The sequence below is a fragment of the Sciurus carolinensis genome, chromosome 3 (assembly GCF_902686445.1).
Source record: "Sciurus carolinensis chromosome 3, mSciCar1.2, whole genome shotgun sequence".
NCBI lineage: Eukaryota > Metazoa > Chordata > Mammalia > Rodentia > Sciuridae > Sciurus > Sciurus carolinensis.
This window is the reverse complement of record NC_062215.1, coordinates 13,846,112-13,872,841: the sequence shown is the minus strand read 5'-3', so window position 1 is coordinate 13,872,841 and position 26,730 is coordinate 13,846,112. Positions and strand designations below refer to the sequence as shown.

Below are 26,730 nucleotides of genomic sequence, written 5' to 3'. Positions count from 1 at the left end.
AAGCCTCGTAACTGGTGGATTACCTTTGTAATAAAATACAAAACTGATTATTCTTTTAAGGTGTCCTTCTCCCAAGAAATTAAGAAATAGGTTAAAACAATACGTTTTTGTAGTTCAATGTAATAGATGTGAAAGCTTAACCATGTCCAAGAACATTTTTTCAAAGCAATTAAAAATAGTTATGGAAATAGTTTTATTTAATACTGATACTTTCCTATTTTCAGTTTCATCTTCAATCTGAGCCATAAGAAATATTTCAGATCACTGATTATACCTAAAAATAATGGGTGGGTATCATGAAACCGATCCATTCTTATATTTGAGTTCACTTGCTATAGTTCTAGGCTACAAACTTGTCATTTTGCTTTGTATAATATCTTCTGTCAAACTGCAAGAAAATGATAGTGTCTTTGATGAGATTTTATCTCCAGGTTAATCTTGAAATAAAAGATACACACTTCTATTAGAATTCCTAAAGTGAACATTAAAGTATATTTTAAACCTCATACTACTAAAAGAAAAGACAAATTCCCATGCTTGTAATTCCACTGATTCAAAAGGCTGAGGCAAGAGAATAGCAAGTTCCAAGCCAACCTGGGCAACTTAGCATGACCCTGAAGCAAAAAACAAAAACGCATAACGAAAAACCTCTACTACAGAAAATATACAAAATGTAATAAATACAAACTGAAAGAAAGGTAGGATAGCATGGAAATGTTATTAAACATTAAGGACAAGCTGGGGTTGTGGCTCAGTGGTAGAGTACTTGCCTAGCACGCATGAGGCACTGGGTTCAATTCTTAGCACCACATATAAATAGATGAATAAAGATCCATCAATAATTAAAATATATATTAAAATAATTTCTAAAAAAACACTAAGGACATTTCACAATAATAAAATGTTAAATTAATAAGAAAATATAAAAATTAGGTGTATCTAACAGCTTCAAACTAATACAAAAAAAAAAAAAACTTAAAAAGAGAGGGAACTTGGGGTATAGTTCAGTGTTCCTAGTAGGAGCAAGTTCCCTGAGTTCAATCCCCAGCACCACAAATAATAAAAAAAAGAAAGAAAGAAAGAAGCAATTCCACAATAAATGGTTGTTAAGTAGTATTTAAAATCATTCAGTGGGGACTGTGGTTGTAGCTCAGTGGTGGAGCGCTTGCCTCACATGTGTGAAGCACTGGGTTCAATCCTCAGCACCACATAAAAAATAAATAAAGGTATTGTGTTCATCTACAACTAATTTATATGTGTGTGTGTGTGTGTGTGTGTGTGTATCTCATTCAATGGGGGAGAAAAACACAATAAGGAAAATAGATTAATTCAACACAATTAAAACCTTTGACCTGGTGCACACCTGTAATCCCAGCAATTCAGGAGGCTGAGGCAGGAGGATTCCAAGTTTAAAGCCAGTTTCAGCAATTTAGCAAGGCCCTGTCTCAAAAAATAAAAAGGGCTGGGAACTTAACTCAGTGGTAAAGCTCCCCTGGGTTCAATCCTCAATACCCACCCCCCAAAACAACAACAAAAACAACTTTGACCTAATTGTCTTACACTGCATTCAATAGCTGAAAGTGCATGTATGTGTTATTCAAATACACACAGGGCATTAACCAAATGCTGGACAGAAAACAAGGAAAGGAGGGAGGCAAAGAGAAAGCGGGTGGAGTGGGGTAGAGGGTGCGGGTTGGGGTGCAGAAGAGTCATCTCTGAGGTCAGAACTTCGCCAATAAGTCTGTCTACTATCCACTAGAATGCAGAGTTACATGTTACTTTAGTCACTGATTTATCCCCACTAGTATATTAAGTCAGAAACAACTTATAATGCTTATTCACTTTACAAAAATAACAAATTCTTCTTTAAAACCTGGCATGAGGGAGAGGGTGTGTGACTCAGTGGTAGAGTGCTTGCTGAGCGTGCCTGTGTCCCTGGGCTTGATCCCCAGCACTAGGGGAGGAATGGTGTGATATGTTCAATACCAGTCTTTAAAAAATATTTTTCATGTTCTGGAAACAGGTATGAGAATAGAGATTCCAGGGTTGGTTTTTTGTTTTGTTTTAAGAGAATTATGAGTTGATAACTGGTCAGGTTTTGAATTTATTATAGAGATAGCAATAATATTTCTATTAATATACAGAAAGCAATAATGTAGAGATAGCAATCTTTGGCCACACAGCACTCTCATCCTGATAATGACCCCAACTCCATTCTAATGCCAGCTACTGACAACCGCTGTTCACCTCCTTCCACCTTCCTTTAAAATTTCCGGTTTAGGTTCAAATGTAACTATTTTATTTTGATATATACATGAAAATACCGTTTGAACTGCCAAGTTTAACTATAAGCAATCTCACAATCAATATGTTGATTAATAAATACTGAATCAGTAAGTGTATAATACAAGTCACTCATTTTTATTATTTTCTTGCTAGGCCTTCTCACTCATCAAAAGAGCTGATTTATAATAGCAGTAATGATAATAATAATATCCAACTTTTATTGTGCAGTTAATGTGTTAGACACAATCCTAAATGCTTTTTATATATTATTCATTTTGTATTCTTCAAAAATATGTCAGATACCAGGATAATAGTTTTTCCAAAAAAACATTCTACATATTACAAATAAATAAATAAATTGATAATAAAAAACTTAAAAAGCAAATGTAGTCTGATGTGATGGCACACACCCACAATCCTATGGACTCAGGAACCATTGTCTTAAGGTAAAAAGGGCTGGGGAATATAGCTCAATGGCAGAGTGCTTGTCTAGCATGTGTGAGACCCTGGGTTTAATCCACAATACTGCAAAAACAAAACAAAAAACACAACTGCTAAATCATATATGAACCCACTACTAAGTCTGAGATTGACATTAAGTATTCCAGTCTAAAAAAACACATAGTATTTTTAAAGTATTTACTAAAATATAACTATGATTCCAATAAAAATGCAATTTTTTCCCACATCATAGCAGTAGTACTCCACTATCAAACTTTTAACCCTGTAAAAACTGGACAGTACCTAGAGATCTAACTATAAAATTACAGAATCAAATTACAGACTTGTTAGTTTCTCCAATTCCTTCACTAAAAGACTCACTGAAATAATATGATAGGAATTTAGTGAACGCCTATAGTGAAAGGGAACTTATTACTTCTATGTTATAAACAGCTTTAATTTAAGAATATGGCAAATATTTAATCAAAATACTCTTCACTGGGCTGGGGATGTAGCTCAGTTGGTAGAGTGCATGCCTTGCAAGCACAAGGCCCTGGGTTCAATCCCCAGTACCACAAAATAAAAAAATTAAAAAAAAAATACTCTTTACTATAATTTCTATAACAAAACACCCTATATTTCAAAGAACATTTTTAACCATCAAGTATTTGAGAACAATTATATTACTTCCAACTGCCATGCCTATTATTTTCTAGGCTAAACAAATTTCTTTATTAGTTTTACCAGATGGCAGAATTTTCAATTCTTTTTCTCTCTTTTTTTTTTTTTTTGGGGGGGGGGGCGGGGGTGCCAGGGATTGATCCCAGGGGCACTTAACCACTGAGCCACATCCCCAGAACCTTTTTATATTTTTATTTAGAGACAGGGTCTTGCTGAGTGCTTAGGTCCTCAATAAGTTGCTGAGGCTGGCTTTGAACTCACAATCCTCCTTGCCTCAGCCCCCAAGCTGCTAGAATTACAGGTGTGCACCACCACCCCAGATCTTCTCATCTTTTTTTTTTTTCTTTTTTTTTTTTGGGCGGGAGTGGGTGGGTGCTGGGGATTGAACCCAGGGCCTTGTGCTTACAAGGCAAGCGCTCTACCGACTGAGCTATCTCCCCAGCCCCGGCTTTTCTCATCTTAATGGTCACTCTCTAAACAATATAATGTCCAGTGAACTTTCTGCTGACAGCTGTGACTCATAAAGTCTGCATGTACAGCCTGATGCACAGCCTAATCTTAAAACTATTATTTTCAGCAACAGCTCATTGTTGACAAGTACTCAAGTAAATAGCCCCCAAAAGAACAACTGCTGTTTGCTAAAATCCTTCATGTTATAAAATAGAAACACAGCCGTCTTGGAAGATTAAATGACATTAACTTAATGGCAGTAGACCCAGAATACAGGTCTTTCAAATATTAATCTTCCAACACAGTAAATTCACAACTTGGCAAAAGATGTAGTAACAAAATTACTAAAGTTTGAAAATAGGTAACATTCTTATACACATACAAAAAGATCTTTAAGGATTTCCTTCATCTACAATTCTTGGTATTTTTGTGAGGTTATCAATACTAACTTGTTTTACTCATCTGAATTTTTTGAAAAACATATATATGCTACAATAAAAATACATTTTCATTTTCAAAAAAAGCAAAAAGACATAATGACATTCTTGGTACAATATAACTTACTTTGAATATAATTTTAAACAGCTTAAAATGAGTTACTGGTTAACATAAATTACATAAAAATGTACCTTACAAAAATGTTTTTTGAGGATGGATTTTCTGTCATAACATTATGATTTGAAATGAGCACATGCAAACATAAAATTAATTTGTTAGTATATACAAAGCTGAAGGGTCAAATCATTCAACACCAAGCCATTAATATGTAAGTAATTAAAACCAAAGTATCTGCCACTATGGCCTGGTGATAAAATATAAAAATAAGTATTAAATAAAAACAGCTAAATGAAGTTTTAAAAGCATGAGGATTATGATGAGTTTCAAGCACTAACTGCAAGAACATTTATCAAACTTCCAATGTTAGGTGACAATTTAGCAATCAGGGATGGCACTGGAAGCAAGCAGCATGAATGAACACATACTTTAGAGTTCTAGGTGACATTCAGCTTTTACTACAAAGGGAAGGATTCCCCCCATTACAGAGGCACTGATACACTGCCCTCTGTACCTGGCACATCCTGGGGGAGCTCAGATGCCACCTTCTTCTCTGCCATGTTGCAGCTATCATGGGTTTCTGAGAGACACCCCACGGGGCTCCTCCCTTCAGAGGGACTAGTCTCTTCTGAAGAAGCATTTGTTGTGTTGTCGCCAAGATTTGCTGACACAGAGTTACCTTTATCCCCAACTTCTGTTGGCTCTACAGTAAAATGCACAACAAAACTTTAAAGATATTCTTTAAAACTGCTTTTGGACAAATGGCCACATTCAAACAACTACTAAAAATGATCAATCACCAAAAAACCTGCCTCTATTTGATGGCCATTTTAAAGCAATTAGATTCTGGGATACGTTTGCAATAGGTAATTCAAAAATTATTTAAGATTATTTACTATATTAAGAATGTTTAATTAATATAAAAATAAACAGTTTGTCACAAAAGTGTGTATTCTGGTACAAAAATAGTAATTTTTCATCAAGAAATCTCAGGGAATGGAAACTACCTAGGAAGTGTAAGTAGAAACATGGGTGTAACATCGTGGTAAATCATCAACACATAGAATAACTATTATGTATATTACAAGGGAAAGAGGGTACCCTAACCTCTTTAGAAATAAAAAGTAGTTGTTTGCAATAAAATTTTCCATTATTTTGCAAGTGAACTGGAGGTTTTATAAATCATACTGATAAAATATTTCTTTTTAACTAAGTAATTCTTTTACCCTCAGATTTTCCTTGCTCAGGATCATCATCTGGTATTCTGTCATCGTTGTCTTTTTCAAGGGACTGGTCTTCAAACTCCTCTCTGCTTTTCTCAGCATCTTTAGAGTTGTTATTCTCATTCTCATGCTTCTCTTTTTCTGTTTCTTCTGGGCTTTTAACATTATCAATTTCTCCCTTTTTGGCCCTTATGCATTCCAAAATTTCTTCTGTAAACAAAAATCAAATTATAAAATTTTTATTTTCAGTTTAATCATATATAAAAGTACTACTAATGCCACTTAAGAGTTTTAATGCTAAAGAAAAAATTAAATATTTTTAAATCATTTGAACTATGAAATAACCAGATTTCAAGCAAAATTTTGTATTCAGCACACCACCAATTACCTTCTAGAAAACACGTTGATTAAAGGTTCTATTTTCTTTAAAAAAAAAAAAAAAAAAGTAAAATTAGTCTACTTTTGAAATTGAGACTTCATATAGATTTACTGTCATATCCTCTGCCACAGGACAGAAACCAGAAGCTGACATAAACTCAGTCTGAGCAGTACAGTGCAAGGATCAAAACCTAGAGGCCTGGGACTCAACAGAGACTGAATTGAATCCAGTCTGTGACTCAGGCAAGCTAACCTAACCTCTCCAGGCCTCTTATTTCCTCAAGCGTGCAAAATAAGCAGAGGTCAAGGGCTAGGGTGTATACTTCTTTTTTTTTGTGGTACTGGGGATCAAACTCAGGGCCTTGTGCTTGCAAGGCAAGCGCTCTACCAGCTGAACTATCTCCCCAGTCCCAAGGGCTAGGGTGTAGATCAGGGGTAGAGCCCTTGCCTAGTACGAACAAGATCCTGGGTTCCATGCCCAGCACTGTGAAACAAACAAAATAAGCAGAGGCCCATGTGGAAATGACTTTTCTCTCTAAAACCCAAAACTATTCTGAGAGTCACTAAGTCTCTAAGAGTGAACCCTAACCATCTTTCAACTTGTGGAGAGTGATAATACAGCAGGGCACAGGCTACAGAGTACAGAAAGTACCACAGGGTATAGACCACATAGTAAATCAGTATGGACAAATGGGTATTAACGACAGTATTTAGGTTACAACCCAACACTTTTTTTTTCCCCCTGAAAATATTCCAACTTTGACCACTAGGAGCTTTTCCGAAGTCCTTTTTTCACATCTCATCCATTCATACACTCAACAAGCATCTGCTTACATTCCAGCACTACAAGATATTACTCCAGGATACAGTGTATTTTTCCCTGCCCCAGTCCTACAATCTGCTCTCTCTACGAGCAGCCTTAGTTCTTTTTTTAGATCAGAAAATAAACATCCAGGTGTACCTGCTGCTGCTGGAGTACTGTTGCTTCTAGGTTCTTTTTTTGTTTTCTTCCAGTAGTAGGGACTGAATGCAGGTTACATCCCCAGCCCTTTTTATGTTTTACTTTGAGACAGGGTCTTGCTGAATTGCTGAGGCTGATCTTGAACCTGTGATCCTCCTGCCTCAGCCTCCCCAGCGGCTGGGAATACAGGTGTGCATCACCGCACCCTGCTTGCTTCTAGGTTCTCTTCACCAACACAGCTAGGCAGTGTATTAATACTGTGTCCTAAGCCATGTACACAGATATTATTTTCCCCCATGTTCATTATTTCTATATTTACTTGTGTCCATGTGTGAAAGTGTATCTGCGACTCACTCTAGCACTGCCACCTTGCTTATTTGCAACTTGTCAATGGTGAGAAAACTGGCTCTCATTATCTATAAGATATCCAGTTATCTGTTCAATCCTGGTACACATGATAAAGTAGGTTCCGAACTGTTACACTGTATCCCCATGAGAAATAAGCTTACCAATTAGAGTATAGTGTTTATGAAGAAAAAACATTTGCAATGCCATGTGTACCCATGATACTCCTTTCCAGATTTTTAAATTTCTTTGTTTATCTTTCCTTTCCTTAAATGTTTTCGATCTTCATTTTGGCCAATATTTCTTAAACTGTTAGGTATCTCACCTGTTTTGACAGGATTAGAAAAAACCCTGCAGAGGGAGAGAGGGTTAGCTCATGGGGGAATGCTCCATGAGCACCTCCAAAACAACAGAACAACCCAATCCTGTAAAGAACAGTGACTTTTCCCTGTGATCCTACTGGTGCAGGAGGCTGCGGGAGGAGGATACAAATCTGAGGTCATCCTAGGCAACCACGCGAGAGACAGTCTCAAAATAAAAAATAAAAAGGACTGGAGATGTAGCTCAGATGTAGAGCAGCCTTGGGTTCAATTCCTAGTATCCCCAACTCAAAAAAAAAAAAAAAAAAGAAAAAGAAAAAGAAAAAGAAAAAAGAAAAGAAAAGAAAAAGACTTTTCCAGTAAAGTGATCATATTGAGTTGACTAGAGTTAATTCCCCACACTCTCATCTTTTCTAATCCTAACTGCTAATAAGAATTCAGAGCTGATGATTAAATTAACACCTATAATAGTTACAGGAAAATAATTTTAAATTGTAGGAAACATAACTGTCTTCCCAGATCCCCTTTCACATAATTTGTATTTATCTTTTTATTCTTAGGGGGAATGGGGTACTGGGGATTGAGCTCAGGAGCACTTGACCACTGAGCCACATCCCCAGCCCTATTTTGTATTTTATTTAGAGACAGGGTCTCACTGAGTTGCTTAGCACCTCACACTTTTGCTGAGGCTGCCTATGAACTTGCAATCCTCCTGCCTCAGCCTCCTGAGCCACTGGGATTACAGGTGCCCAGCTGTTTTTATCTTTTTACCTACCTACACAGACTGCCTTTGAGTTTAAATCTACCCAAGTTTCAACTACTCTTGCTAAACTTACCAATGAGAGTATCTCAATGATTGTTTTTTTAAAGAACTCTTTATGTGGAAAATGAAAATTTTAATTACCAATTACCTTTTTTCTTAAAGGCACATAACTGTTTGTTGATCCTCCACTGTAATTGTCTCCCAACCAAACCCCTGTTTATCTCCCTACTTGACAAAGCACCATTCGGTAAGAACAAGAAAAACTTTTTAAAGACTTACTATGCTTAGATCATTTAAAATACAAAAGTATAGGGAGACTAATCATATTTCTCTGATGTTTGATGAACATCTAAATTCGTTATCTTTTAATGATAAAATTGGTTATTCAGATGAAGTGAATTTGAGTACCTCTTTACCCAGGCACTATTTTTAATTCTCCCATAGTCTTCTATCACATGATAATCCTTTATTCAATTCCCCTACTTAAGATTTTAGTTTTAGTTTTTGACATTCCCCCAAAACAGACCACTAACGATTTGTGATTATCCATTGTTTTGGAATGGATAATTAACTAATAATGGATAATACTGCATATACCATTGTTTAAACAGGTAAACTCATTCTGAAACATTAATAATTCAACATACTTGATAAAACATACTTTACACTGTCTGAGACCGGTTCTCTATTACTCTACTAATGGTAGAAAGCCTTCATGAAAATAAATTAAGAGGGGAAGTAACCTGGTTGAAATAAAACTTTCTGCAATATAATCAATAGCATGGAGGAGAGGGAAAGAGGGATTATATTATTGAAGATTGAAACTTTTCTGATAAAAAAAACTAATAGAAAAATGCTTCCAACTATCAGATATGAATAAATTTAATTTGTGGTAGCTAAATGTTTCTGAAGACAGTATATTTGTGGGCAACAGTATCTATATGTGACAGCATGATTACCATTCTCTAAAAACAATCATGAACTGAAGAGAACACTGATGCAAAGTGTGTAAAGAAGAGTGGATATAACTGAACTGAATACATTTATTAAATCTAAACATTTTATTTGTAAGCAAATGGAGAATGGGGAAAATAAACAGGATTATACATACAGCAGATGATATAAAGAGAGGAACAGAATGAGGCAGGTAAATGTGTATTTACAGAATCTTACCTTGTATTTATCTAAGTTAAAATTAAAAGGCACTATTAGAAAAGACAGGTGGTATCTAGTAAACACGCACAAAATATAGCCGGCAAGATGCAAAACAGGCAACGAGCTAGGCAAGTGGTGCACACATGTAATTCCAGAAACTCAGAAAGGCTGAGGCAGGAAGAGCCCAAGCTCAAGGCCAGCCTGGGTAATGTTTAAGATCCGGTTCCAAATTATAATAAGGAAAGGGCTGGGGGTGTAGCTCAATGGTAAGCCCTAAGTTCCATCCCCAGTACTGCAGGGAGGAAAAAACAAAAGAGCAATCTGTCTGCCTCTGTAAAAAGCAAGTGAGACTGTGGTTACCAAGGAGAGTCACTTTTCCCTGCACACTCTTCCGTATTTTTTAAACTTTTTAAGAAAAAAATCACATGTATTTTTTACTTTAAAACATGGAAATTTTGTTCAAAGAGTTAAGTAACAAAATAAATAAGGCAGCAATGAATTACAACCCAAAGTCTAAAACAAATACACGAGTCTATCCTGATAATAGTAAATGACTGAATAAATACAAAACAGACAAGTCTAGTAGGCAGAAAAAATTCCACATAATTTGCATAGCTATTGCTCTCTCACGGAGGTAGAACATAACTCCCCATCACTTAAGTGTGGGCTCCACCGCGTGACTTGCTTGGATAAAGCAAGTACTAAGGTTTAAGGTGTAGAGGTGGGGGCAATTTTACAATGGAGAAACCTGACAAACACCACTTCAACCAGGTGATGGAAGTGAACATCATCAGTGATGGTAAGCTGTCATGGAGAGAGCATGGACCCCTGAACTGATGAGAGGGCAATGGCCCTCTGACTCTTCCCTCTTCTTCTCCAAAATCCATAACCCTGCTTAATCATCAAAACAATACGAGAAAAATTCACACTGAGGGCATTCTCCAAAATCCCTGATTTACACTCATCAAAACTGTCAGTCTTAAGATGGGCACAGTGGTGATCGTCTGTAATCCCTGCAGCTCGGGAGGCTGAGGCAGGAGGATGAGAGTTCAAAGTCAGTCTCAGCAACTTAGGGATGCATGTAGCAACTCAATGAGACCCTGTTTCTAAATTTAAAAAAAGGGTGGAGGTGCTGGGGATGTTACTCAGTGGTTAAGCATCCAGGGGTTCAATCCCCAGTACCAAAAAAAAAAAATAAAACCTGTCCGTCTTCAAAAATAAGTAAAAAGTCTGAGAAGCTACAGTCTAGAGAAAAACATAGTACCTAAATATGATGTGGTATATCCTGGATAAGAACATGAGGCCAAAAAAACAGGAGAGTAAGTAAAAACTAAAGAAATTTGAATAAAAACTTTAATAACAATGTATCAATATTGATTCATTAGTTGAGATAAATGTATTATACTAATGGAAAACAGTAAAAAGAACATGGGAACTGTCTGTACTATCTTTGAAACTTTCTTCCATATTTTTTTGTGGAAGGAGGGGGAAATGGGGATTAAACCCAGGGCCTTGTACATGCTAGGCAAATGCTCTACCACTGAAGGTTACCCCCAGGAGCCCCTCTTTATAACTTTCTATAAATCTAAAACTATTCCAAAATTAGTTTTATTTTGAAAAACAAAAGCAAAGAATGATTCAAAGAGAATATCATTTCTTATAATTAAAAGGACTGGAGACAGGTGTGATGACACATTCCTGTTAACTCCCAGCAACTCAAGAGGCTGAGGCACAAGAATGGGGGTTGGGGGGAGGAGTGCCACAAAGGTTTAATAAGACACAAATCGTTTGTGGAGTACTAGGAATGACCAGGGCTGGGGTTGTGGCTCAGTGGTAGAGCACTTACTTGCCTAGCATGTGTGAGGCACTGGGTTCGATTCTTAGCACTACATATAAATAAACGAATAAAATAAAGGTTCATCAGCAACTAAAGTTGCTTAGGATAAAATTTGGGACTAATGGTGGGAAGAGAGGTTATCAGCAAACAAAGACATCTAAAAATAGGACAAACAGAAAAAAAAATTAAAAAAAAAAAAAACCTTTTTTTAAAAAAAGAAACAAAATCCCTGATAAGTGGAGAATGATATATAATAGGGGTGGGGGGTGGGGAGTGAGAGAAGAATGGGGAAACTTTAGAAGGAAATGAGAGGGAGGGGGGTATGAAAAATGGTGGAATGAGACAGACATCATTACCCTATGTCCATGTATGATTACACGAATGGTATGACTCTACATCGTGTGCAACCATAGAAACAAAATGATGCACCCCATTTGTATACAATGAATCAAAACGCAGTCTGTAAAAAATTAAAAGATGAATAAAAATAATAAAAAAGGAAGTATTCAAGCAAAAAAAATAAAAATAATCTAAAAAAAGAAACAAAATAATACAATACATAGCATATCTAATTTATGTTAGAGTAAATGAGGTTATCTTGGAGAAAGGAACTATAAATACTTAATGAGAAAAACCCCACTTACCATTAGCTGCCGCTAGAAAGGATTTGTTACTGCCCCGAGCCTTATTGGTCAGGTCTTCAGTTATGTCCATGTGCCGGTGGATTTCTTCACGCATTTCTTCTAAAATTTTGCAAAGTTCTGCTTCCCAATAATCCTTATCTAGACAGTCTATTAATTCTGCAAGCTGGACCTTCGTGCTATAGTACCAAATTTTCTTTTCATTTTCATTTTCTGTATCTTCTTCTCTGTTGTAGAAGGGGGAGAAACACATTAGACACTTGCCACTCATCTGACAAATTCATCTATCCAATGAAAAGTTAAAATATGTTAACACAAAGATATGTGCTCACTATATGAGCACTATACATTCACATTTTATGAGTTCTCCAGGCACAGTGGTGCGTGCCTATAATCCCAGCTACTAGGGAGTTGAAGTAGGAGGACTGCAAGTTGAAGGACAGCCTCAGCAAGTTAGCAAGACTTTCTCAAAATAAAATAAAGGTTTGGGGATGCAGTTCAGTGGTAGAGCATTCCTGGATGCAAACCCTATAACTGCAAAAATAAATGTTTTTTCGAAATCTTATGAACTCATTATATGAGATTATGAGACATACCCTTGGGTCTTATTCAAACACAATGCACTTTGATTTCATTTAACCACCCTCCACTAATTTTGATTTCATAACCCACAGTATCTTAGGATAAAATAATTTGGGACTAATGGTGGGAAGAGAGGTTATCAGCAAACAAAGACATCTAAAAATAGGACAAACAGAAAGATGAACTCACAATTTGGAGCCATGAAAGAGCACCTGATAGAGACAGTTCAGTTTTACCTTAAACAACTAACTACATCATCAATATAACAAACTGATAAAACTTTAACCACTGAGCCATCAGAAATGTTAAACTATGATCAGTACATGGAGGTAGAGAATAGGTTCACATTTTAAGATAGTTTAGATTTATTTTCATCAGGCAGTAACAAATGCTTTGCTAAGTTCTGGTCCTTGAAGGAGTCATCTCAATGGAGCAACAATGTCTCATCTCTCTTAAGAATAATCAAAGCTAGTGGGGCATGCTGGCAGCTCAGGAGGCTAGGGCAGGAGGATCAGCAGTTCAAAATCAGCCTCAGCAAAAGCAAGGCACTAAGTCACTCAGTGAGACCCTGTCTCTAAATAAAATACAAAACAGGCCTGGGGATGTGACTCAGTGGCTTAGTGCCCCTGAGTTCATCCCCTAGTACAAAAAAAAAAAAGAATAATCAAAGCTCTAAAACTGGAGAAAAGCACAGCTTTCTTTCCTGACTAATCTCTTCTGAGATTCCCTTCACTTTATTTTTTTTTTCTAGTTGTTGATGGACCTTTATTTTATTTATTTATATGTGGTGCTAAACCCAGTGCCTCACACAAGGTGGGGAAGCACTCTGCCACTGAGCTGCAACCCCAGCCCTTCCCTCCATTTTTTAAAATTTTTTTTAGTTGTAGATGGACATAATACCTTTACTTTATGTTTTTATGTGGTGCTGAAGATTGAACCCAGTGCCCAGCATGTGCTAGGCAAACACTCCACCACTGAGCTACAACCCCAGTCCCTTCCTTTCACTTTTAAGGGAGTTGGAGACTTCAAAAAAGATGGTCAGCCAAGCACGGTGGCACATACCTGTGATCTCAGGGAGTCATGAGGATAAGGCAGGAGAATCTCAAGTTTGAGGCCAACTCCAGCAACTTAGGGAGACTCTGTCTCAAAATAAAAAAACAAAAAGGACTAGGGATATAGCTCAATAGCTCAGTGGTTAAGGGCCCTTGGGTTTAATTCCTAATATAAAAAAAAAAAATCCTAATTATGTGACAAGATCTGAAAATACTTAATGAGCTCTGAATAAGTCTAAGAGTTTTAAGACAGTCTTATTTTCCTAAAATTTCCAATCTTCTTAGTTTCCCAAAGATGCTGAACTACTTCTTCACCTGTTTCATTTTCTCTTTTCCCCAATACTGGGGGGATTGAACTAAGGGGCGCTCTACCACTGATCTACACCATTTCTTTTTATTTTGACAGGGTCTTGCTAAGGGCCTCACTTAGGGCGTCACTAAGTTATTGACGCCGGCTTTGAACTTCTGATCCTCCTGCCTCAGCCTCCTGAATTTCTGGGATTATGGGTGTGTGTCACCATGCTAGGCTTCATTTTTTTCTTTATTCAGAAATGCATCACCACATAATGATATCTCAGTCAACAATGGACTACATGGATGATGGCAGTCCCATACAAGCATACTGCCTAGTGACGTCATACCGGATGCAGTTTCTATGATGGTCATACTAACAAGCTCACCTGACAGTGCATTTCACTGAACACACCCCCAACATATGAGGTTCTATGGAACTAGTTTTTTTTGTTTGTTTGTTTGTTTATTTTTGTCATACTGGGGATTTAACCCAGAGGCACTTACCACTGGGATCCATCCCCCAGCCATTTTTATTTTATTTTGAGACTGGGTCTCACTAAGTTGCTAAGAGCCTCCCTGAGTTGCCCAGGCTGACCTTGAACTTGTGATCCTCCTGCCTCAGTCTACTAAGTCGCTGGAATTACAGGCACGCACCACTGCGCCCAGTCTTTGTTTACATATTTCAATGGAATAAGAAAAACATTCTACATTAAACATTTTTGGGATAGAAAATGTAACTTGTGTTATGATTACATTATAAAAATGAGATGCTATAGGAACAACTTTCACTAAAGACATTCTGTCGATTTGTTCAAGCAACTCAAGGACTATGGAAAGGGGCCCTAAGAGCTGATGTCATGTGAGGTCCATGCTGGCATCTGCAGAAATCTCCTATCCACAACAGAGAACTCACTTCATCATATGGCATTCCATTCTACACTAGAATTGTTTTTAGTAAGTTTTTTCTTATAATGAGATGACTCAAATTCCTAGTATCTCCACCAATTAGTCCTGGTTCTGCCTGCTAGCAGTGTACAAAATAAATCCAACACCTCCTCCACACATCATCATTCAAATCACTCACAGCATCTATAATTTTACTGCTTTTCTGTCTCATGCTAAATATGCTCAAATACTTAATAACTCTTTACACAGCAAGTCTTCCAGACTTCACTAACCCCGTTATTTTCCTCCAAAAGTATAGTTTGTTGATGTCCCTCTAAAACTGTGATGCTAGTAACTGTTTTTCCTCTTTGCTGCTCATCAAAGACAATATTTACACTGACTACACTTTCTCTTCTTGAGGCTGAAGGATAAATTCATTACAAGCACAAAGTAGCAAAACAATAATTGCTAGTGCTTTCAAAGAGAAGTTACTTGTTTATCGTTAGGTACTTGCGCTTATTTACACAGTTTATATAATCAAAATTATCCGTCCTAATTTTAAAGTGACAACAGCAACTTTCCTGTATAAACACCCCCTGCTTTTTGTGTATAGCTGGTTCTGGAGTTACACCATGGTTTCCACAGAGGCTCTACTCCTACAGGCCTACGAACTTCCCAAGGCCCACCCAAATGGCCTGGCAAACCAAACACACACAACAGCACCCATTTCTCTAGGAGCCCACAAGGTGCCAGGGAGAGGACAGGGTGGAAAGAAAACATTTGCCAAAAATATAATTTAGGGTGAACATAAACATTTTAAAGTTTCTTTAAATTTTTCTAGTTAGATAGTAAGCTTGACTAACTTACCAGGCTAGACAGTAAGTTTGACAGTGTGACTGACAATGTTTCAAGTTTCATTTCTAAACAAATCCATAGAAATGAACAGTAAGAAACCCTATAATGGGTTGAATGGTGTCCCCCCAAATTCAGTTCCACCTAAAACCTTAGAGTGTGGGCTTTTTTGGAAGTAAGGTCTTTGCAGATATAATTACTTACAGGTCTGAGATGAAATCATCCCTTAAAAAAGAAGAAACAGAAACACACAGAAACTAGGGTAGTGTGAAGATGGAGGCAGAGGCTGAAGAGATGTATCTGTCTCCAAGTCAAGAAAGAGCCAACGATTGCCAGAAGATAGCAGAGAGGCGTGGAACAGTCTCCCCAAAAGCCTCCAGAAAGAACCACCCCACAGACATGTGATTTCAGATTTCTGGCCTCCAGCACTGTGAGACAGTAAGTTTCCTGTTGTTTCAAACCACTCAGTAGGTGGTGCTTTGTTACAGCAGTCCTGGGAAATTCCCAAAGTTTGGTATCAAGACACAGAGTGCTGCTGTAACACACACCTAAAAATGTGGAATAACTTTGGAAATGGATATTGAAAAGAGGCTGGAAAAACTGAGGCACAGGGCTGGGACTATAGCTCAGAGGCAGTGTGCTTGCCTAGCATGTGTGAGGCACTGGGTTTGAACCCCAGTCCCACATTAAAAATAAACAAATAAAGGCATTCTATTCATCTACAACTACAATTTTTTTTTTTTTAATTGAGGGACATTTGATAGAAAAGGCCCAGTCTGAGTGAAGAGATGGAGGTAGGCACATAGAATTATGCTGCCAACAAGCGAACAAGCTTCTACTTGGGGAACTTGAAGCTGGGACAAGGAGAAAGGATCATTTCTAGAGCCTGCAGAGTAGGTAGCGTCTGATTAGCACCTTGAGTTTTAGACTTCTAGCCTTCATAACTATTTGACCATAAATTTCTGTTTTAAGTCACCTTGTTTGCGGAACTTAGTTACAGCAGACTAAGAAACTAAAACAACTAACTAGTAGTTCAGCAATTAAAGAAAACACCAAGTCAAATGGCCAAGGTAGTGGCTAGGAATACACATTCTGCAACCAGACTGTCTGGGATCAAATTCTGATTCCACCACTTACTAGTTGAGTGATCTTAAATAAATTACTTAAACTTTCTACGCCTTCTCCAACTGCAAAACAAGGTGACAGTTCTAGTATGGATATGCTGCTAGGATTAAATGAGTTCGGATATGTAAAGTGCATAGAACAGAGCCAACACCTCATGAATAATATGCAGATGCCACTATTTCCCCACCTTTGGCTGGGTATCAAAGTATTTCAGAACACGAGAAGGGTTCAGAAAAGTAAGCCCTAAGAAATGGCATAAATAAGGCTGAGCACTGAAGAACAGGTAATCCAAGAATTTTTTAGGTATTTTAGTTGGCTTTTTATTTATTGTTTTGGATATGGAAGAGATTTAAATATACAAAGTTAGGGACCTGTTAAGAGCAAATGAAAGTAACTAAAAGGTTTTTCAATTTATGGGGAAAGAGACCTTGCCAAAGTCCAAATTTTTTGTTTTAAAAATCACTCAGCTGGGCATGGTGGTACACACCTGTAATCCCAGTGACTTGGGAGGCTGACGCAGGAGAATCTCAAGTTTGAGCCCAGCCTCATCTATTTAGTGAGATCCTGTCTCAAAAAAACAAAAATTTAAAAAGACTAGGGGTACAGCTTAGCGTGGAGCACCCCTCAATTCAATCCCAAGTACCACCAGAACTAAATAAATAAATAAAGACAACAGTAATAATAAATAAAAGGTATAACAAATATATCACAAAAAATTATTCCCAGGTTTCCAGCTTCTCTGGATGAGAAGAATGGATGAAGAGCAGATAATAGGGGAACTGATGAGTTCCAGTTTAGATGTGTTGCTATCTTTGAGGCACCTGTGGTGTGGACATATCCAGGAGGTTGCTGAATATACACAACTGGATGTGGGCGGCAGGGATTCAGGCACAGGTTTGATGGCAATCTAAACCATTAAGTAAGTAGCTAGAATGGGGAGTTGTGGGTAGAAAGCTGTATAATTTTTTTTAAATGTAATTTAGTTCATTTGGAAAATTAAAAAACAAAGTTTTAAATGCTACGTCCAAGATAATTTTATTCAGAATGGAGAGAGAAAGAAGATACTAATCCAATCTGGTAACTTCTATAGTACCAAAGTTCCAGTATCAGAGCAAGGGACTGTCAGGATGAAAGCAACATTTAAGAAAGATACGTCATCTTACACTTTGAATTAAAACCAACCTCTAAGTTGTTTGCTGAAAATCTCAGCTCCTTAGGCAGACTACTTAGGTAGACTTTCTTTTATTGTATGCATCACTAACTTTTATGCAAATAATATTTTAAAACTTATTAAGAGCAATAAAGAAAACAATGGAAATTTTTCTATGACCTGTTAAAATTACAATTAAAAAATTGTTCACTGACAAAGACTTTGTTTTGGGCACCCCCTTCCAGTTGGGTCAACAGGGCCACTGAGATTCATCATTTTAAGTTTCTGGGCTTCCAAGGAAAGCATATACTAAACCTCCACATACTGTAAACTTTTATGTGGGTTTAAAACTTTCACAGGAGTTCACATATAATCTACTACAAGGGGACACATAACTTGAAATTGTTTTAATCTAATTTTCATTAAAGATGTATAATCTGGGCTGGGGCTATAGCTCAGTGGTAGAACACTTGCCTCGAATGTGTAAAGACCTGGGTTTAATCCTCAGCACCAAATAAAAATAAAAAAAAAATAAATAAAACAAAGGTATTATGTGTCTATCTACAACTAAAAATTTTTTTAATTAAAAAAAAAAGATGTATGATCTTCCAGGTGTACTAAAATTATTGCAAGAGAACACTTAGTTATCACTAACTATAATGTTAGATTCCCTATTTGACTTTACACAGAAAATATTCACTATATCACAGCATGAAAAGAGATATCCTTATTTGTCTGAAATCATCATTAAATTCTGTGCACTTCACTATGCATCAAGAAAGGTCATCTGAGTGGGGGTTCTGTGGTGCATGTCTATAATCCCAGTGACTCAGGAGGCAGAAGATGGAGGATCACAAGTTCAAGGCCAGCCTGAGCAATTTAGTGAGACTCTGTCTCAAGATTTTAAAAAGGGTTGGTGGGGGAAAGGGGTGGCGGTAGAGAGGCACAGTTCAGTGGTAAACACCATTGGGTTCAAGTTCCAGTACTGAAAAAAGAGAAAGGAAGGAAGGTAAGCAACTTGAGGGACTAATTTTGAGGTTTTTAAACAAATTTAAATTAACGAATAATTTTATTATGAAACAGATGAATAATTTTACTGTTCAATTTAGAAGAGTAGAAATTTAACTTTATTAATAATGTACCAAAAATTCATCCACAGGTGGTTAAAAGTTTAAAAAAAAAAATTTTTTTTTAACTGAAGATTGAATCAAGGGCACTTTACCACTGAGCTACATTCCCAGTCTTTTTATTTTTTATTTTGAGACAGGGTCTCACTAAGTTGCTTAGAGCCTCACTAAGTGGCCTCAAACTTGCAATCCTCCTGTCTCAGCTTCCCGAGTCTCTGGGATTAAAGGCATGGCCACAAAAATCCAACAAAAGGTAGCTTCTTCTTATTTTCTTTTTTTTTTTTTAAGTTGTATATGAACACAATGCCTTTACGTAAATTTTATGTAGTGCTGAGGATTGAATCCAGTGACTCACACAAGCTAGTCAGTCACTCTACCACTGAACTACAACCCCAAAAGTGAGCTTAAGTCCTTTCTGTCATAGTATTTCAAAAGCTCACACTTACTTAACTACTTTCAAAGTAGTACATAATTTTCTTTCCTACATACTGTTTTACTTTTTTTAATTGTTGATGGACATTTATTTTATTTATTTTATGTGATGCTGAGAATCAAACCCAGGGACTCACACATGCCAAGCAAGCGCTCTACCACTGAGCCACAACCCCAGCTCTACATGCTTCTTGATATATCAAGAAGCAGAATTTGTCTGGAATACCAGTTCATTTAGTTTATATTTTCTAAAAATGCCTTTATTTTTAAATTAAAAGCTGTCAGAAATACTCAGGGGATATACATAACAAAAACCACTACAGTAGTATCCCCCAGGTATAAGCTTTGGTTTCAACAGCTAAAACAATACAAGTTACAGACTTTTCAAAGTGGCCATTTGGAAACTAAATGCAGTATAAAATTAGGTATTAAAAGTATTCTTATGGGGCTGGGCGGGGCACAGAGGCAGTGCGCTTGCCTAACACGTGAGCACTGGGTTTGATCCTTAGAAATGCATATGAAAATAGGCAAATAAAATAAAGGCATGCTGTCCATCTATAACAACAACAAAAAAAAATTTTTTAATATTCTTACAGGCTCTGAAAAAAATGTCCAGTCCCACCTCCTAATTGCCACAGGATCTTGGACAAATCCAAGAGCAAGTTATTTAATTTGCTCCAAGCTTTACTAACTCCATCTATAAAATGCAGACTAATATAGCACCTACATTATTGGACTATGTGAAGTTGAACGAAAAAAGTACATAAAATGTTTAGGACACTGTGACACATATATCAAGTGCCCAATAAATATTGCTTTGGGGTATTATTATCAGTAAACACCACCAACTAATTCTACTTCCAGTTCTCTAAAACTAAGGAAGGCCTCAACCACTGCTTACTGTGTAATAAGCCTTAAAACGATTTCAAGGCTTATGAGGACAAAGCACCTTTGGTCACTATTTGGCCAAAAAGGGCAGCTGTGGAAAAGAAAGAGGCAGTAAAAATGAACATCCAGAAGGCTGAGGAAGGCAGGCAGGAAAGAAAAGCAAGCACAGGACCAGGAGAAGAGCAGCAAGGACTGTTTCACTTCCTAATCTATCTCTTCACAGCAACCCTGATGCCTATGAGCATGTGAGACGGAGTGTGCATCGCTGTCAACTGCCGGAGGGATACAGAGAGGCTGACAAGCACCAGGCTCCCTGATGTACAATGTGACTCAATTTTCACTTGCAATGACAATTCAGCATTAAATTTCAACCCCAAATGTGGTTATAGTTATCTCATCATTGGTAATCACTCTTAACAAAGATCTGTTGCTGTGCTACCATCTCCACAGCAAGATGCCCCCTCAAAACAACAAAAAAAAAAAAAAAAAAAAAAAAAAAGAAAAGAAAAGGGACAATGAACACAAGACCAAATACTTGGGCAATAAAGAAGTCAAGAAAAAAAAAATTATACATATTAAAAAAAAAAAAACTGATCCAAACCAAAAGAGACAAAATATTCATTTAAAAGTTGATATAGGGCTGAGGATATAGCTCAGTTGGTACAGTGCTTGCCTCGCTACCGACAAAAAAATAAATAAATAAATGTTGATATACTGTTTCTTATAGCAGTTTCTGGATAACAGTGACAGATCTAATTCTGCTCCCTCCTGAAGCCCTCTTAAAACTACGCTAAAGAAATCTTTTCAAACACATAAACTCTCAGGGCCCAGAGGCACAGTCCCACTATCCCAGCTACTCAGAAGGCTGAGGCAGGAGGATTCCAAGTTCAATGCCAGCCTGGACATCTTAATAAGATCTGTCTCAAAATAGAAAACAAAAAAAGAACCGAGGATACAGTTCTGTGGTACAGAGTTCCTGGGTTCAACCCCTACTAGGGGTCAGGGGAGAAAAACTCCTAAGGACAGGGAAAAAAGGAGAGAGAAAAAAATTTTTTTGTTTTTGAAAGCAGACGAACAAGTGATTACTGCCAAAGTGCAGAGCCAAGAGTGTCCAATCCCAAACTAGCCCAATTTACATTCCCAGTCCCTCAAAGGGCACTGCACATGCACAGAACACTGGGTGCAAGCGGTTTAAGAGATCTCTAGACCATCCCTCCTTTTATATCCACTAAGGGTCTGAATCCATAGGAGGCAAAAAGGAGGTTCTCTGAAAAACTGAAAGCATTCCCTCTAAAAGCCGTAACAAGACAGGGATGCCCTCTTTTACCACTTCTATTCAACATTGTCCTTTTTGAAATTCTAGCGAGAGCAATTAGACGAAAGAAATTAAGGGGATACAAATAGGAAAAGAAGAACTCAAACTATCACCATTTGCCAACGCCATGATTCTATATTTAGAGGATTCTAAAAATTCCACCAAAAAACTTCTAGAATTGATAAATGAGTTCAGCAAAGTAGCAGGATATAAAATCAACACTCATAAATCTAGTGCACTCCTATTCATAAGTGATGAATCCTCTGAAAAAGAAATTAGGAAAACTACCCCACTCACAACAGTCTCAAAAAAATAAAATAAAATACTTGGAAATCAATCTAACAAAAGAGATGAAAGACCTTTACAATGAAAACTACACAACACAAAAGAAAGAAATTAAAGAAAACCTTAGAAGATGGAAAGATCTCCCATATTCCTGGATAGGTAGAATTAATATTGCCAAAGTGGCCATAACTACCAAAAGTATTACAAAGATTCAATGCAATTCCAATTAAAATCCCAATGAGGTTCCTCAAAGAAATAGAGAAAGCAATCATAAAATCCATTTGGAAATATAAGAGACCCAGAATAGCCAAAGCAATCCTTACCAGGAAAAGTGAAGCAGGGGGCATCAAAATACCAGACCTTAAACTATACTACAGAGCAATAGTGATAAAAAAGGCATGGTATTGGCACCAAAATAGGCAATGGTGCAGGACAGAGGACACAGAGACAAACCCACATAAATACAGTTATCTCATACTAGACAAGGCACCAAAAATATACCTTGGAAAAAAGATAGCCTCTTAACAAATGGTGAGGAAAACTGGAAATGATATGCAGCAAAAGAAATTAAACCCCTATCTCTCACCCTGCACAAAATTCAACTCAAAATGGATCAAGGACCTAGGAATTACACCAGAGACCCTGCACCTAATAAAAGAAAAAGCAGACCCAAATCTTCATCACGTTGGTTTAGGACCAAACTTCCTTAAAAGACTCCCAAAGTACAAGAAATAAAATCAAGATCAATAAATGGGATGGATTCAATCTAAAAAGCTTTTCCTCAGCAAAGGAAGCAATAATTTGAAGAGAGAGCCTACAGAGTGGGAGAAAATCTTTACCACATGCACTTCAGACAGAACATTAATCTCCAAAATTTATAAAGAACTCAAAACACTTAACACCAAAAATACAAATAACACAATCAATAAATGAGCTAAGGATCTGAGCAGACATTTCACAGAAGATATGCAATCGATCAACAAACATATGAAAAAATGTTCAACCTCTCTAGTAATTACAGAAATGCAAATCAAAATTAAGATTTCATCTCACTCCAATTAGAATGGCAATTATCTAGACTACAAGCAACAATAAATGTTGGTGAAGATATGGGTGAAAAAGTACACTCACACATTGCTGGTGGGGTTGCAAATTGGTACAACCACTCTGGAAAGCAGTATCGAAATTCCTTAGAAAACTTGGAATGGACCCACCCCATCTGACCCAGCTATCCCACTCCTCAGTTTATACCCAAAGGACTTAAAATCAGCTTACTATAGGGATGCAGTCACATCAATGTTTATAGCAGCTCAATTCACAATAGCTAGATTGTGGAACCAACCTAGATGCCTTTCAGTAGATGAATGGATAAAGAAACTGTGGTATATAAACACAATGGAATATTACTCAGCCTTAAGAATAAAATTATGGCATTTGCAGGTAAATGGATAGTTGGAGAATATCACGCTAAGGAGATAAGCCAATCCCAAAAAACGAAAGGTCAAATGTTTTCTCTGGTAAGTGGATGCTGGCACATAAGGGGGGGGGTGGGGGTGGAGGAACTTTAGATTGTGCAGAGGGGACTGAGGGGAGGGGAACAGGCAGGGAGTGGGAAAGATGTTGGACTGAGACAAACATCATTACCCTATGTACACATAAGATTACACAAATGGTGTGACTCTACATCAGGTACAACCAGAGGGAAATGAAAAGTCATACTCCATTTGTGTACAATGAATTTAAATTCATTCTGCTATCATGTATAACTAAATAGAACAAATATTTTTTTTTTAAAAAAATGGTTTCTCTGGACCAGGAGACACTAGACTCAGATGAACAAAGGTACTGGTTAGAAAATTAGGCTTTAAGTGCAACAAAAAATGTACAGGCACCATAAAGCAACCTGCTTTCACCCCTCAACCACCAGAATGCCACCAGGCACACCTGTCTGCTCCAATGAGCACACTGGAAAAGGTTCTCTGGGTCACCAACCAGCTCCAGAGAAAGAGGCTAAAGATCCGGACACCAGGGATTCACCAACAAAAGAACTAGGAAAGTCACCCTGTGGCCAAAACAAAAATTGTTAAATCCCACCCACTTGTTCAGAGCTTCCCCAATTAGCTGTACAGTTGCACAATGTTAATCATGAACAGAAAACATCTGTTTTTTATCCTTATATACAGACATCTGTGGATGAAAGAGCAATACCAAATCAATAATAGAAGCAATTTAGAAGAAACGGATTATACAAAGGTGGAGGGCCATGATTAACATCCTGACGAAAGTTAAGAGAAAATACAATATGAAACAAAAACTGGACTTATTTTTCTTAAATAGGAAGATTCTAACAATAAAAGAGCTATTAACGTAAAAACATGGAAAACCATGGTAGCAGAAAAGAAAAACTAAATAGGATTGGGGAAACATAAGGAAATCTAGAAATATTGATCAACACACACCTACTCCAAGGAAGGGAGAGGAAAAAAAAAAAAAAGAGAAAAACTGGAAAGATTTAAAAAAAAAAAAAAAAATCAGAAAAGTAAAATAGAAGTCTAACATTCAATGAAATAATAGCTCAAGGCAAATACAACAGGGAAAAGGAGAGGAAGAAGTCATCAGAAGAGCTCTCAGAACCAAGGACATGACTGCCCAGTGGAAAATGCCCACCAAGCGGCCACGGGATGAACACAAACCCACAAAAGGGCAAGCAGAACACGGGGCACAGAAGATTCCACAGCCTTCAGCTAAGTCCAAACCAGTCACCCACAAAAAGATCAAGAACCAGAATGGGGCCAAGTGTGGCGCACACCTGTAATCCCAGAAGCTCAGAAGGCTGAGGCAGGAGGATCACAAGTTCAAAGCCAGCCTCAGCAAAAGAAAGGACCTAAGCAACACAGTGAGACTCTGTCTCTAAAGAAAATACAAAATAGGGCTGGGGATGTGGCTCGGGGTCAAGTGCCCCTGAGTTCATTCCCCTATACCCACCCCCACCCCTCCAAAAAAAAAAAAAAGGAGAACAGAACAAGTTCATATTTCTCAACAGCAAAGTTGGTGAAGTTCAGGTTCTCTATGCGCTACTCTGACATTCATTTCATTCCATCACAGATTTTCAGATCTGATCTATTCCTGAGAAATGGAAGAAGGCTTTGCAGACTTCAGAAGCCAAAACTCAACCTGCCAAATGCCCTGCAGAAAACCCACCAGTGTTTTCCTGACCTTGCCCAATGATACCCAAAAGAGCTTTAGAACCTTGAGGCCAGTCTAGGATTCTCTCTCCTGGAAGACTGCAACAACAGCAAAGCTGATCTTCCCTTAGACAGGGAGGTTTGCTTGTGCTGCTCCATTTAACACAGATATGGTAACAATAAGAGAGCCAAAAAACTCCTCGCAGCAACGTTAGGGTGCAATTACCTCAACAGGCCCCAAGGAAAGGCCCACAGTGGCATTCCACCCAGGAACATTCTATTTCCAAGCCTAGGCTTCTAAACCAATGGTATGCATTTTGTAACTTTATACACTGTTTCTAATAATTTTTAACTGTGTGAATGCATTACAACTACAAGTGAACTACAACTCTCTATTGACAAAAGTTTAAACCACATCAGCACATAGCTCTGCTGCATCAATGATGAAGGGAAATGGTTTAATTTTAAATACATAAAAACATTAGAACCAGATTTACTTACATTATGAGTCTTCGATTTAAGAACCAGTATTTCCTCCGGCTTCTGTCATATCCAATAGGTTCGTGTCGAATATATGGTTTATTTTTTTGGATTTCAGCAACACAGTCAGTCACACCAGGCACCTTGTGTGCTACACAGACTTCACACTGCCATTCGTCCTCTGGCACCTCCTCAAGAGGTGGTTTCACACATTCCAAATGGTATACGGCCGAACACGTCTCGCAGCAAAGCAAATCCCCAAGTTTGTGACAAACCCTACAATGGTCATCATACTGGATCACCCCTTCAGACATCAGCTCCTCACGGGCAATATTTGTCGTAAGAAACTGATCGACTAAAAACTGCAGAACTTTGATTTTGTTCTCTACTGGTCCGTAGGGATAGTCCTCGGCTTCTTGGTAGGGAAGAACATGATGGTACTCCTTATCACTCTCACAGTACACACGCAGCACCTCCGGCCACGTCATCCCATCTATGAAATACAGCGTGGAATTGACGCTGTCTTTCAGGTCAGCAGGTCCAAAGGTAGTATTGGAAGTGTCTTCTTCACGCAGAACTGCTTTCAAAAGCACAACGTGCATCTCTGCCATGAGTGTGCACTGCTCTTGGCTCACCAGAGCTGCACAGAAGTCCTCAAAGCGAAAAGGAGATAATCTTAGAACAGTGCCAAAGTTCCGCAGTACCTCATAAATGGCAATAACATTCATTATATGCTCATTAGGCACCATTAAATCCTCAGAGGACTTGGGAAATTCAAGGGGCGGGATGTCTTTTTCTTCTAAGATTGGAGAACGAGGCCGGTGTACTCTTGGTTTTCGCCTACCTGTAAATAAAAAATGGTACCATTATAAATTAGTACATTAGCACAACTTAAGGGCTCTCCAGTTTTTCCTCTTTGAACACAAACACCTCAAAAAATAGATAAGCATGCTTCTATTATGACACTAATTCTCAAAATACCAAGAACAGGGTTTGGAGGTGGACCTCAGTATTATAGAACTTGCCTAGTACACAAGGTCCT

General features: G+C 37.6%; 1 protein-coding gene across 1 annotated transcript in view; it reads right to left on the bottom strand.

The window, feature by feature from the left end:
- The window catches only part of Bptf (bromodomain PHD finger transcription factor), a 135,573-nt gene that overhangs the window by 73,385 nt on the left and 35,458 nt on the right, over positions 1–26,730 (bottom strand). Inside the window, 4 exon segments of the mRNA XM_047546629.1 lie at positions 4,928–5,116; positions 5,640–5,846; positions 12,040–12,263; positions 25,710–26,532. Coding sequence (XP_047402585.1) covers positions 4,928–5,116; positions 5,640–5,846; positions 12,040–12,263; positions 25,710–26,532 — 1,443 coding nt within the window.